At 36.7% G+C, this 14,692-nt stretch overlaps 1 protein-coding gene across 4 annotated transcripts in view; it reads right to left on the bottom strand.

Moving 5' to 3' along the window:
* Positions 1 to 14,692, bottom strand: part of tln2 (talin 2) — a 133,179-nt gene that overhangs the window by 13,223 nt on the left and 105,264 nt on the right. For all 4 annotated transcript variants that reach the window (XM_015378935.1, XM_015378938.1, XM_015378937.1 and 1 more), the window contains exons 42-50: positions 13,870 to 13,971; positions 13,548 to 13,667; positions 12,814 to 12,960; positions 8,419 to 8,585; positions 8,046 to 8,229; positions 7,595 to 7,720; positions 2,388 to 2,504; positions 1,712 to 1,897; positions 389 to 496 (exon numbers count right to left, since the gene is read on the bottom strand). In XM_015378935.1, the coding sequence (XP_015234421.1) occupies positions 389 to 496; positions 1,712 to 1,897; positions 2,388 to 2,504; positions 7,595 to 7,720; positions 8,046 to 8,229; positions 8,419 to 8,585; positions 12,814 to 12,960; positions 13,548 to 13,667; positions 13,870 to 13,971 (1,257 nt within the window). The remainder of the gene's footprint in view (positions 1 to 388; positions 497 to 1,711; positions 1,898 to 2,387; positions 2,505 to 7,594; positions 7,721 to 8,045; positions 8,230 to 8,418; positions 8,586 to 12,813; positions 12,961 to 13,547; positions 13,668 to 13,869; positions 13,972 to 14,692) is intronic.

Genomic DNA, 14,692 nt, shown 5'->3' with positions numbered 1-14,692 from the left:
AGCAACATTAATGTGAAAACGAGTCTCACTGGAAACATATAAAAGAAGAAAGATGATCAGAATTTTTAAATCTTTCAAGAAGTGAGAATTTGAAATTTTTCTTCATGTTTTTCAATGAGAAATCTTTCTTGAACTTTTCAACATTTAATCTTATATTGCAGAAATGATTAACTTTGTAATCCATAGAGTTTATTGGAAAACAATGTGCCTTAATTTATATAGACTGAATTATTCATTGAACTCTTTTTTTAAAAAGGGTTTCCTGCTCAGAAGAGTAAGAACAGCAAACCATAAGATAGAGAAGAAACTGTATCAATATTTTTTCCCAATAAAAGAGCTTATAAGTATACATGCACACATAGATCTCTGACATATCTACTAGTCAGACCTGCAGCACTTGCTCCAGAAGGTTGATGTATTCTGTGATGCACTCAGTGCCATACTGTAAGGCTTTTCCTCTCAAGTCCTCCCCCACATCTGGATGGTGTGCAGCTTGCTGTAACATAAGAGAACTATCTTAAAAAGGACATTTGATCACTTTATTCAAATAATAAGTGTTTAAAACCCCTCGAAACCTAAAAGCTAACATGTCCAATAAAAGCCTGAGAAGGAAAATAAACTATGAAGATATTAATTAAGAGACTTTTAAAATAAGATTAAAAGACATTACTGTGATTCATTCAGAATCGTAGCAGATAGCAGGAAGGCTAACTGGCTTACATTTATCCTTAGTTTTAACAATGCTGGGACTAGAAATAGACAATTCTTGGTGCCGAAGAGGATCACAAAAGACAGCAATCTCATCTATTCTTAAATTCCTTTGTTCCTGCTGTTTGCTTTACTTTTTCCCCAGATTCATCAACTCAATTCTCTTCATAAAATATGTATTTTCTACATTTAGAATTGTCCATAACATACCTTTGTATACACTAAACAATTTTTAATTCTATTTTTATTTTGTTCATGCTCCATGGTTTTGAAATCAGGTTTCTTTTCCGGTAGGGGAAGATAATGGTTTATGTACTGTACTTTCAAATTACACATATGAAAAGGAAAAAATTTAATTACTTTTCCGTCATAGCTGGTATGCACAAGCACAAATTAAATAAGTTTAGAAAATATTTCGGACAAAAAAAAAAAATGCTATTATATCCTTTGAAGTTTATTTTAATACTAAAAGGCTGATTGGCATTTTCTACAATAAACCCTGCCAACTGCTTCATTCAACAGTCCACAGAGTAGAGATTAGGATATACACTGTAGAGGGCCCAAAATAGAAAGTGAACCTTATACAATGGTCATACAAGGTGTTAAATAAATTTAGACTTTTTTTTTTGTTTGAAATCTGTAAAGCTTGGTCAAGTGAAGAACTTGAAGTCAGGTTAAAGTTCTGATTGGTTCCACTTTAATTAAAAATCCGTAACCACAACAAACTGTGCTGATGATTAAATGTGGAAAAACACTGCCTGACCTGCCAATGATCCACCCATTTTTGTGTTCCTAAAAACCGATCCGTAGGTGCAAGAGGATATCTAACTGATGTTTTCTAGCCTGACTTTGAACACTGACTGAGTCACTTCCCACAGAAGTATCCTGAAAATAAACTTGACTCGATATTATCTGCTCTCAGCAGGAAGAGGCTCACACGCTCCCTGACAGTCCACTGTTGTCTGTGTAAGGCCTGTTTTGGCAGGGTGGAGTGGATTAGCACCTTGCAGGTAGTCAGCATATCAGTGATGGCTTTGCGGCTCAGGTTGGCCGTGGCGATCACGTCCTCCTGCTGAGCAGAGTTGCCTGCAGCCACGGCCTTGGCTGTAGCTACAGTGATGCCCTTTGTGTTGCGGATGAACTCTTCCGGTGAGGCAGACTTGTCCGGAATGTCCTTGGACTGGAACACCTGATGTGATGAAGAATCACAAACATGAGGCTGGATATGTGCTCAGAGATAAAATAAACACAGTGTATAGAAGTGTACTGGAGAGAAAAGGTATTAAAAAAGATAAAAGTAGTGTAAAAACATGAACTTTGAGGAATTTGGCCTGAACTGCAGTCTGTAGGTCTCTATAAAACCCCGTTTAAGCTAAAAGTCGTCTGATAAGGATTAGCAGCAAATTACATAAGAACAAGCTCTTGAAACTTCTTCATTTCTCACACTGGCTGTGCCGTTAGCAAGACCCCGATAAGAGCTGTGGGAAAGTCTGCAGGGGCTGAGAGAGGAGAAGGAACAGAGCTGGACAGATAATAAAGGGAAAAAAAGAACATAGAGCTTCCCTGTGTTGTTCAGAATAATAGACACATATCGCCGACCCTGCTTTGCAGAGAGGCTGCTTCTCAATGTTTAACTCTCAACACACCATAAAGAGGCTTGGCCTGTCAGCTACACTCACTGTCAGCTCCTGCTTTATGAACTCGATGGTGGCTTCCAGTGCCCTTGTCCCCCGAGTGGCTTCATCCTCCACTGCCTTCACTGTTTTTAGAAGAGAGGTCACGTTGGTCACCATGACCTGTTGGTGACAAAAGCAAAAGTGAGGCCTGAGCATAAACCAATAGGTGGAGCACTTCCTCCTTTGGGGCTAATAATTTTAAAGTACAAAGACATTTTATATATATATTTCTCTAATCATTGTGCAGTTAATACCAATGCTAAACATAATAATTGACGGACCCATTCCACACTGCTCTATCAGTATCATGGCATGCTGTTTACTATCCAGTAAACTGCAGTAAACTGACTCTGGAATTTGAAAAACATGGTCGGCGGGACTTTGATAACATCCTGTTCAGAGGTCACCATATGTTAGAGGAACTGAACCAATCTGTCAACATGAACACATCCATGGGTGGCCCTAATTCCATTTAGATGAGAAAACACAAGTAATCCTGTTGCAACAGTTATGTGTGTTGGATGGTTTGGTACTTGCTTAAATTAGTAAAACATACATAAGCAGAGCAAGGTTCAACAAAATGTTCAAAATAAATCATTGTTTTGATCTGTTGAGAGGCACTTGCAGCTGTGTTACTACAAAACAATTGCTCTTGATGGATTGGATCATTATTCAGAGATCTGCATGTTTGGTCATTCAACAATAAAAGAGGCAACAGTGACCTTTTAGACATGTTTTAAGATCTAAAATAAAGTATATTCTACTGAAATTTCTGTCAGTTATCTTAACAACACTTCAACCTTAGACAACCACCACCTATTTTTTAGACAGCATATTGTCTTAAAGGTGTAATCAATAATACAGATGGGTGCAATCAGATCCAACAGTTCTTACATCAGATTTCATGTAATCGTCTCATACCCAATTTTCTGACTGATTCTACTCTGGTTAACAACAGTACATTGTTGCACACTTATATAATATATAGTTAATAATCTTACATGTATTAAACGCAGATGTTACATATAGGACAGAAGCATGCCTTGGCTTCATTGGAAAAATGTTAGTGCGAAACATGAAACAATACACAGTTTGTGTTCTTGATGAGCTTTGTTGGAACAATAAGAACAGTGTTATAAGGGGAGAATTGCAAAGTCTGTAGATTAAGCTTCTTGAAGGCAAAAAGAAAAAACATCACAGAAACGTTAACTGTTACCAAAAGTAGTCATCAAAGCTTCCTGAATTAATATTCAGTGAAATAACTACAATCTGGAAATTTTTGCAGGTGGCATAAGGCGAAACATATTCTAGGAATACACAGAGGCCATTGTTACAACTAGGAATGCTTGATGTGGTGACTACACTAATCTGTGATGAAAGTTGGAAAAGATCAAGTTTTTCAAAAATTCCATCAGTTCTTGATTCATTTCACTAAAATAGACCCATTACAGAAATAATCTCTCTGCTCTATGTCAGACTGTCAGTGCAGATGTTCAAAACGCATAAAGATGAGAAAATATAATTAACACTGAGGTTTGTTTTTAGAGCAAGTGTTCATTAGTTTTCCTAAAGGGAAAAAAAACCTGTTTGGTAGATGATTGTATGTAAGAAAGACAGCAGTGACATTGTGTATGCTGTCATTTTATTTTTATATATTTTTCTTATAAATATTAATAACATAATTTCATTAGCAAGCGTTTAATGATATCAGTAGCATTTGCTATGTTGCATCTATTAGTGCTGCCCCACAGTTTGTGGTTTTGAGGGAGTGGCAGCCTAGTGGTTAGGGCATAGAGCTTGGAATCCTGAGGTTGTGAGTTCAAAACCTACTGCAAACTTTGTTGTTCAAGGCCATGTGAAGCTATGGATTTGTAGATTAAGGAATCCTCTACTTCATTTTTTTTTTTTTGTGAGGACATGAAAAAGAACCAAAAACTATTAATGAAATTATCTTTGCACTCCAAAAATATCCCAGGTTTTCCACTGCAAGGAGCTCTAATGACAAATTGATCCACATAATCAAGGAATGCCCATAGTTCATGACGCCTTCTAATGTCAGTTTTACCTTTCAGCAGCAGCTTGTCCATTTTCAGAGTTTTACTTATATAAAATATCCAACTGTGGACAAATAAGAACCCCCCATAATGTCTCAACTTGAAAATGTGCTGAATATTTTTCAGTTGAGACTATATTTTGAAAGGACACACTACAGTACATAAGTTGATTTAAGTTTCTTCTTACTGTTGATGTGAGTTTGTGTCTGCAACTAGTGCAGTACGCATGTGTAGATTATAAGAGTAATATAGACAAGCATTAGATCAACTGTAAAGTGTTGTAGTATGCTATTTATCTTCTTTAATCAGTGTTCAAAGCAGAATATTTAAATAAAATTACAACCTTTCCAACTGATCTTATTAAATGTAGTGCAATGCTTTTTTTGGCTTTTTTTTATTTTTATTTTTTTTTGACGATACATTACAGCCAAAATAGTCTGAAACACCTTTTATAAACCTTACCATATCATTAAAAATATGTAGTGCATAGTTCAGATTGATAATTTCTGCACTAGGGACATTAATATAGGTACGACAGGTTCCTTCAGATGATTTTTGCTGTATTGTATATAATTATCAACCTGATAAACACAACTTTATCTTTGTATTTATCTTTTTAAATCCTTTTAAATAAGACACAACTCAATGTTATAGCCTACTGCATTTTGCACCATATTTATTTTGCACTGCACTGAACCTTTCCATATTAACGCCCTTTTGCACCATTTATTTTTGAAAAACTGGTTTTCCTTTTTTCCTATACTGTTTACATGATGATCATTGCTGCACTTTAAATGGTAATGTTCATTTCACTGTTGTAAGCTGCTCATTTCATTGTTGGAAGCATTCCTTAACCTCTGCAAGAAACAAATCCCCTGCTGACTATTTGTTTCACATTTTTCCTGCTTTTTAGAGAGTTTTGGGTTCAAACACTTTTAACAGGCATTTTTCTTGGTCAGCCATTTTTCCTCCCTCACTATGTATTACACTGGGTTTGGTCATAAAACAAAAGTGCAACACATTTTGTGCAGCTGTTGGGAACACATTACTGTTATAATGCTGTGTGGAAAATACACAACATAAACAACAGTGTCGCCCAAATAAGCCAAGAAATAAAGACTCACAAATAGGCTAGTGTAATTTTGTAATTTGTTAGATGATGTTTTTATTTCATCCAGCATGTGCAATGAGTGTATTCACAGAATCTGCTCTTAATTTGTTATGTGACAGCTTTCAGAGTACTGATATAGTTCAGTTAAATCCCTGACAAATAGAGAAACAGCAGGAGAAAACAAGTACTTTAAAATTAATTGCCTGAATTTTAAACAGAATATTCCACTGGTGCTAATGAACAAATGTTCAGTCTTCCCAAGGATCCGAAGACTCGACATGCATGGATTATTTTTGTCTATCAGACCAGATTTGGGTCACCATATATATGCTGCATAGTAGCTGCATAGGTCTGACCAAAATAGATCAAGGAACTACGCCAGCAAAGTTGCAGAGAATCGAGTGCGGTTTGACTAGCCCATCAATTTTCAATGAGATCTAAGTGCCATGACTTCATGCCATCCAGTTTTCCATCAGATCGGAAGCTTAATCATCTCCATTGTTTTCAGGCCTTTGGTCTCCTTTAACGACATGATGGAAAAAAGAGACAGTATTTTTGGCAGGAGTAGTGAGTTACTCCTTCTCAGCCCATTCCCACAGCACACTGCCAATCAGCATACATGGATCCATATCAAGTCATTGCTTAAATGATTAACAATCCAATTATATAGTGAAAAAAAACATCAACACGGATAATTAGCTTTAAAATATTATTTGTAAATTCATTAGGCACAAACTATAGTGAACATGCGATCTATTACTTTTAGTGTTTTCTTATAATTAGACGATGCTGATTTTATTTAAATGTTTGCAAGAGTTTAGAAATAATCAAATGGTTAAAATGCATTGGGTTTTGTTAGGTGGTATCAAATTAAATAATTGTGTTAAATGGACTTATAACATTGCATCAAACTGACCATAGACATGTGAATTGAATAGAAGTCATATTGTGCAAGACTTTGTGATATTTGCAAACATTCCATTTTAATCCAAGAAATAAATATAACATCTTAACATCCTATCAAGATAAGGTTTTTGATTTAAACCCCTACAATCAGCTAAAAACCCTTTCTGGAACCGTATCTGCACATTTAAGACACAGAGAGTTATAGTGTAAAATTAAAATGGTTCACTATCCATTATTATTGTTAAAGATACGTTGCTTTGAAACTGTTGTACCAGTAGCCTCCCAGACTCCCAGCATCTCTGCTAAGCTTACAATTGCAAGCCTGGCTNACTCCCAGCATCTCTGCTAAGCTTACAATTGCAAGCCTGGCTTTTTTAAGCTTGTGAAACATGATAAAGAGCACAATGACAAAACAGTGAATTCTGCAGAAAGATTTCCTGAAAAACTACCTGCAAATTGAATTTGCATTGCATTGCCCTTTACATTTTTTTTTTACTGAAATCTTTTTCAATAAAATTAAAAAAACGTTAGATTCAAAGAAAAGTATTTTGGAATGGTAAACCAATTTTTAAATTACCTAAATTGCTGTACATATTAAATGCTATCGTTTAATATTTACGGCCAAAAAAAGTTTTTTATTTTAGCCCATGTATGGTTAATAACCTTTTTTTTTTTAGTTCTAATTTTGTTTTGTAAAGCCAACAGGGGCAGTTACCAAGAGAGTTTTAGATAGTGAACATATTAAAAAGGAAAGGAAAAACAGAACCTCCAAAGTATATAAAAACAGTTATACTTTATCTAACTTATACTTTTAATTGATATCTTTATAAATTCTAGTGAATTTTGCCAACCTTCTTGTTCATGTTGACAAATACATAGTAACATATTTTAGTGAGGACTCAAGTCCCACAGAGAAAGAAGGCAAACACTCTGATAAGACCAGTCACATCATCGTTGTATAAAAATCAAAGCTCAGTTGTTGCTGCCAGACATCAATCTAGAGGTAATAACACAAAAGGTTTTTTTTTTCAGCATGTATAACTGTAGACTCCCCCTATCAGCTGTCAGGCTTACTGTGAGAGAAATCCACCAAGTAAAGAGATGTGACAGTAATGACTTTCAGAGCTCTGTTCCCTTACCTTTGCTGCGCTTTTCAGCTGATACATGGACGGGTCATCAGGTGCTTTGCCAGCAGCACATTTGGTGGCACCTATGAGCTCAGCCAAAGCTTTGGCCACATCCCGTACTGCATTTATAAGAACCACCTGAGAAGATAATGATGGAATCAATAAAGCAGAATGGTCAGAGTGTAGGCTTATCAGCTGTGCTTTGGGGAGCGGATTTAGCACTTATCGCTCTGAGCTAGTCATGATACTTCAGACTTAGTGGAAAGTAGAGATAGTAGTATGCACTCAGGGGAAAGAAGAGGCACAATGTAGGATGAAATGAGAGTCAAAGAGAATCTAACACAGGATGCTGTGAACAGCTAAGATTCAATTGAATAAAACTATAATGGCAAACCAAATGTGCATTTTTTTACATTAAAAAAGATACATTGATTTGTGTGCATGTACTATGGATTTTCATCACCTGTGTCTCAGGGTCATCAGATCCCATGCTGGTCGCCCCCAATTTGACAACCTCCGTAAGCTGAGTGATGGTCTTGGCTGAGGAGTGTGCAGCCTGAGCCAATTTCTCCTGGGTGGAGGCAGCCCCTGCCACTAGCAGCTTGGTGTCCTCCACGAGTGTCTTGGCTGTTTTCAGGATGCTTTCCCTGAGGGATGGGACACATTGTGTGACAATCTGCTCTATAGTCATTATAAAGCACCAACAATATAAAACACAGCTGCTTCTTTTCCCACCAACAGCTTTAACATCTCAAGTACCTCTCTACAGAATGTTTGTTTAATTCAGCCCCAATTTTTCCGACGGCTTATACTGTTTTCATTGAGGTTAAAAGCACCTGTGATCAGCAAATGTTTCTTCGTTCTCAGGGTTCAGCGTTCCAGCTGAGGCGAACATTATCGTGGTGTCCAAGTCAGCAATAATTCCTGACACAGCGCTGGCAGCGGTGATGCAGGCCTGGGTCCCTTTGTTTCCTGCTTGAAGTGCCGATAGCACCAAGGATACCTAAAGATGTGAAATAGTCCAAGGAAAATATATAAACATTGACTGAGAAGTGGGAAAATACAGATTCTGGCAGCCCAAGTAAAGAGGTGAAACAACTTTTGAGTGTATTTTTCTTATTTCAATGATAGAGTCACACACAGTCAAAGCAACATTATCCTTTTCTTTGAGTACAATCATTAAGTAAACAAAAAGTTGCACTAGAATGCACATCATCATGAGATCTTTGAAACGGCAGAATTCTTTTAAAGAAAATTATGGTAGAATACACCAATGGACCTTAGATGGTTTGCAATTATGTCCTAAAAATGATGCAATACTGATGATCAAATAACTTGACATAAGTTCTTCCATTTCTATCTTAGTCTGCTTGTAAATTCTTGTGCATTCAGGACTTAAGGAAAACAGCTTCTGAAATAGTTACTCTAAAGCAAAATGAATTATCATTCTGTGGATTTCTTTGCTAAATACAGTTATGCTGGCAGGTGACATAGCATACCATTACAAACCTTCATGAATTGCTTACCTTGGTAAAATAAATTTACTATCCCTTAAAATGTTCAATATGTTAATGCTTTAGGTGACTTTTAAGATTCCATCCTTATTTCTTGAGGAACTTTCTTAGAATAAATTTCTCCCATTGAATGGAGCTAATCCAAATACAGGATGGCGTTTTCCCTTTTTTCTCCTGTGTAAAATGATCTTGATTATTCATTTGATAATAGGGATTCATTGTGGACATATCTGGATCATTTGTTTTTCTGTCACACAAATGAGTAAAGCAGATGAACAAGAGAGGAAGATACACTGAATGAAATATATACTGTATACAAGCTTCCCTACAGGAATAAATAAAATTTTATCAAAAATGGTAAGAAAATCCTTTTCAGAGAAAGAAAGCACTTTATGACCTGTGTTTTCTCTGTTTTAGAAATGACAGCCTTAAGCACTGCTGACATGTGTTATGACTTCACCTGTGTTGGAGCCATGTTTGCTGAGCTTCATCGGTAAGGAAGAACAGCTGCCGGCAGTAACTGGAGAGTGCAGTTTGCATAATCCTAGATTTTTTAGACACTGTATAAAAAAGCTTCACCATTCTTTAAACACTAAATTTGCAGTATAAAATTAATACTTAGACAAATTATATTAGCTTTCCTGTTTCATCAATGTGAAACCAATTAAACCATCACAATACACACTGAAGACAAACACAAATACAAGACGGTTTTGTTCAAACCAAAGATGTTGGACTCTTTTTATGTAGATAAAATACCTTTCTTTCTCAAATATTGTTCATAGATCTGTTTGAATATACAGTATATTCTGCAAGCCCTTCTTCTTTGCTTAGATAATGCATCTGCCTCACAGGTGTGGCATATCCAAATGCTGATTAGACAGCATGATTATTTCACAGGTGTGCCTTAGGCTGTCCTGAATAAAATGGCATTGTAAAACATTTGGTTTCGTCAAACAGCACAATGGCACAGGTGTTTCAAGTTTCTTATATTGTGAATGCTAAAATGCCCACCAGAGCTATTAACCATGAACTAGACCTTCCTCTTTCTACCATAAGCCGTCTTTTAAGATGTTTCAGAGAATTGGTGGTAGAACTGCAGACCACTGTAGCCCCACTTAGCCAAGGCTGACAGCATCTTCAACTAGACTGTTTGAAAATTGGCACTACTGACAGCTGCTACAACAATTGCTTTGCATAACAAAGGAACTTCTGCATAAGCTCTCAGAAACATCTCAGTCTCTGCATGCTCGTTGTCTTCATCAGGGTATTGTCCCGACTGCAACTCATTGAAACTGATTTGAATGGGAAAATGCTAATTTACAATGACGTCTACACTTTCGGTACGTGTTGTCTTCACAGATGAATCCCAGTGCAGACAGCGTCTATGGTGTCATATGGGTGAGCTGTTTGAAGATCTCAGTGCAATGGATGAAGTGGCCCAGAAGGTGGAGGGTAAAGGTGGTTACATGTTATGGAGAACAAACATCAGTGCTATAATTCTGTATACTGTGTACTCACAATAGGAAAGTCCTTTAGTCTGTTTTCTTGGTCTGTACTAAAATAATTTTTCTTTTTTGTAAACTTCAACTTAGAAACAAGGTCACATTTGAGGACCTTGCTAACATTGGACAGAAATGATCAAGAAAGATTGCAGATCTGGAAATGGATGAAAACTATTATACAAGTCTTGCATTTTGAGTGTCAATAGCAGTTTAGTCAACGCAGGTTTCATGATGCTTCATTTCTAATTTTGGAAAGGCATTTGTGAAACTGTGGTGCAAACTGAAGGAGAAGTAGTGCTCTACTTTCTCTGACCCATGCAGGCATCACAGTTACCAAGCATGAGACAGTGGATATGGTATGACTTCAGTACTAGAAATACAGATCCTGCTAAGATCGCTTGTTACATCCAAAAAAGGCATGTGTTTGACTCTTGCAATAGCCTATTAGTATCCTACATCATGCTTGAAAACTAAGAAAACTTTTTGTCCACAACGCCTCTTAGGTGCTTAGATATTTAGTTCTGGACTCTTGATGATGTTTTTTCTCTGATCTAGGCGTTGTTCTGTGTATTTTGTTATATACCTGGAATTACAGTGATGTCGGACCATAACATTGCCTTTTCAGTCTTACATTTCTAGCAAACATATGAAGTTTTTCTATGTAGAACTTTGAGGAAAGAGATGAATACATTTGGAAAAAGGCTGTAACATCACCACATGTGAAAAAAGTGCAGAACTGTGAATTCTTTCTGGATGCACACTAGGATAGTTGCTTCAAGGACTATAGCCTCCATAAATAGCAGGCACGCTTTACTACTATAACCCTCCATCCTTTAGGACTTTCATACCTTCTCAAATTTTCTCTTAAGTTCAGGGTTGTCCAACTCCAGTGTTAAAAACCCATCATCCTGTAACCTTAACATTTATTCACACCACACCAGAATTAAGCAAACAGCTCATTACCAGGCCTCTGAAAACTTGCTAACATCCTGAGGAAATAATCTGACTTGGTTTATTGGAGCAGGGATGCATCTAATGTTTGGATGACAATGACGGACAAGACATCAATATCAGTTAAACTTTGTTCCAGGTTTATTTTCTAGGTGGGTCTGTCTTTTAAAAAAAGATGATTAATTAATCTGCAATAAAAACATTTTAAAGCTGTCTACATTATTTCAAGCTATTGGAGCCATTTTATTTATTTTTTTCTTATTTTCCCCTCATTGCCTTTTTTTCCTCCTTGAATTGTACAGAAAGCATGTTACACGAAAGCAGGAAAAAGTTAAGTACCATATTGGCCCGAATATAACACATTTTTTTTCGTTAAAAATGAAGCGAAAATGTGGGGTCGTCATATAATCAGTGTCTAACCAATTTTACAGGCCGACAGTTGTCTTTGGTCGCTACACAAACGCAACAGCAGAGGGCGCACGATTTTTGTAAAGCCAGTGACCTCACTGTGGATGGAGTTATTTTTTAAAATTTTAATCACAACAGAGAAGTGACAAGGATATTGCAAATAGTCACTCCCCAGAATGGAGAGGAGCAAAAGTCAGACAAGTTTGCATACATCTGAGGCGGAGTTATGATGCCAACTGTAAAATAAACACAGTCAATGCAGCGGAGGCATTGCAATGTTAGAAGATGGCATGTTCAAAAAGAATGGAAAAATGCGAACAGCACAAGAAATTCTTATCAAAAAATTGCAGAGCGGCACAGTGAGGGTAGGAGTGACAGCGAGTGCAGCGAGGCAGAGGACGTCTGTGAGGAAAAGCCTCATACAGGTTTTTGAGACGTTCTCTTTGCAAAGTTCAGATTGCATTTGAGTTGAAGTTTGCAAGATTTCAATTAAATATGTCATTACCATTTTTACTTTTAACTGTTTAATTGCAAAAATCTTTCAATGCAATATTATTTAAATAAAATTTTTAGCAATTCAACAAAAAATATTTTATTGAAATAGTCTTATAATTAGGGTCATCCTATATTGGGGTCAGTATGGTAATTTACATTGTTCGAATATTTTTATCTCCCAAAACACAAAAAGTTTCAGAAGAATGCCATGTAGACAGTTTCGTACACTATTTATCAAACCAGAAATATACTAATTTTATGTTATACTTAGATTTAGAAGAAAACATGTAATGATGGTTAAATCATTTAAAAACAGTCAAGGAATTGTTGAGCAGTTTTTAACTTCTTTGCTGCTTACCTTCTCTGTGACTGCTCGGGCACACTCAATGAGCTCACGCTTGGAAAAGCTGTCAGTCGGGCTGAGCTGCAAGGCTCCGGCCTTCTGGACCAGATAAATACATCCATGGCCTAGTTCTTGCACCCGTGTCTTAATCTGGAAAGCAACCTAAAAGCACAAAGCAGCTTGCTTTCACACAGAATCTCCCTTTTTGTTTAAGTTGCTATGCTAGAATAATAATCACCCTTCCAGCTTGGATCTCTTACTGAAAGGTGGGAAATGAAACATTTCAAGCCCCCTCAAAGAATAAATGTTGGCACTACACCTTTAATTTCCTGACTGTTATTCATGGGTGGGTGGTACTTCATTACAAGCATCACTATAGGCTTTTAGAGCACCGTCACTATAGCAACCAGCAGGGTTTCAAGCAGCTTGTTATATACAGGATACGATAAGAGCTGTGTGCTTATTAGTTGTATATTTGCACACACAGCTATCCTCGGGATAAGTCAGAAAAGCTTTAAGTGAGCAGCAAGTGGGCACTGAGAGAGGAATGCTGGAGGGGACACTTTTCTGTTGAATCTATTGTTGAAGAAGTTTGTGAAGGACATCGAAGAATAGAGAAAATATACTCTAATAAGAGTATGAGGAATCCGTTAAAATGAGATAAAAATGAATATATGTAAATCCAAGTTGCAAACAGGTTTAAAATATTTGATATCTCATCACATCTTTTATGATGGCTTCAAACTTACCTCCTCTGGCTCTGCAGTGGCTGCTGCAAGACGTCCTTGGTGTGCAAGCTGTGCATAGTCCACAGTTACCTGAGAGGCAAGGCCACCCAGCTCCTCAGGACAGGTCACAGACTTGGTCATCTGGTTAAACCAAGATTAAATAAAACAAAAAATAAATTATGTTTTCTCCAGATACTCTGAAAATAAATATATTCAATATATATAAGAAAGGAAATTGGAGCCAAAAGAACATTCCATTTTTGTGTGCACAAAGGTGATGAAAAAAGCTGATTCTTAAGTCTATAGCTTTATGGTTTAATGCTGTGGTAGATATTGTACCAACCATTTCCTGGGCAGTGATGGCGATGGCCTTTGAGAACTTCACCATGGTGGTTTGGTAGTCAACAAAAGATCCCTCAGGCTCAGGGGGAGTTCCTTCATCAAGCTGTTAAAGTCAGAACTTATTACCATTAAATTTAGGGATACTGCATATTTTTATACTAAGTAATAACAATTATGCAAGAACTTATGCTGCTAATTAAATTCCCAGTTATGATGGTATCTTTTAAATATCTTATTAATTTGAAAACATTTCATTAAACTGTCATGTCCACAGCTGGGATTGTCATAAGTAAATACATTCTCTTTGCCCATGTTAGTCTTCCTCTGAAAAGAGAAAAACAGCAGGTGGTTCAGTCTGTTTATAAATAAATAAGGCTAAGGAAGCATATGAGATAATAACAGGGTTCATTTATTTTACAGTTTCTCATTAAATATGGCTTTTACAAGAAAACAAATTAATTGGAAAATATCCGATCCACTTCTCTGCATATGTGCAGTTCATTATCAATTATTAACCACACTGTCAACATATCAACATGTCCTCCTGCAGGAGGAGTCTCAGCTAACATCACCAGTGGAGAGAAAGACACCAATTTAGAACATTTCACATGAAAGCATTTATCCAAGGCAAACACCTCAGTCACTCTTCTTGCAAGTTGACGTGACGCCACCTGTCAATCAATCCTGGAGGCTTGACAGCAGCTGACCAATCAGCAATTGTGACTTTTCCTTTTGAAACAAATATAGATACTTTGGGCAAATCCAAATACCCAATTATTTCATCCTTTATCAACTTTCTGAGGATTTTGCATTAGGTAGGCATT

This window comes from Cyprinodon variegatus, unplaced genomic scaffold, assembly GCF_000732505.1.
Source record: "Cyprinodon variegatus isolate N-32 unplaced genomic scaffold, C_variegatus-1.0 Scaffold182, whole genome shotgun sequence".
Taxonomy (NCBI): Eukaryota; Metazoa; Chordata; class Actinopteri; order Cyprinodontiformes; family Cyprinodontidae; genus Cyprinodon; species Cyprinodon variegatus.
This window is presented reverse-complemented; position numbering and strand designations above follow the sequence as displayed.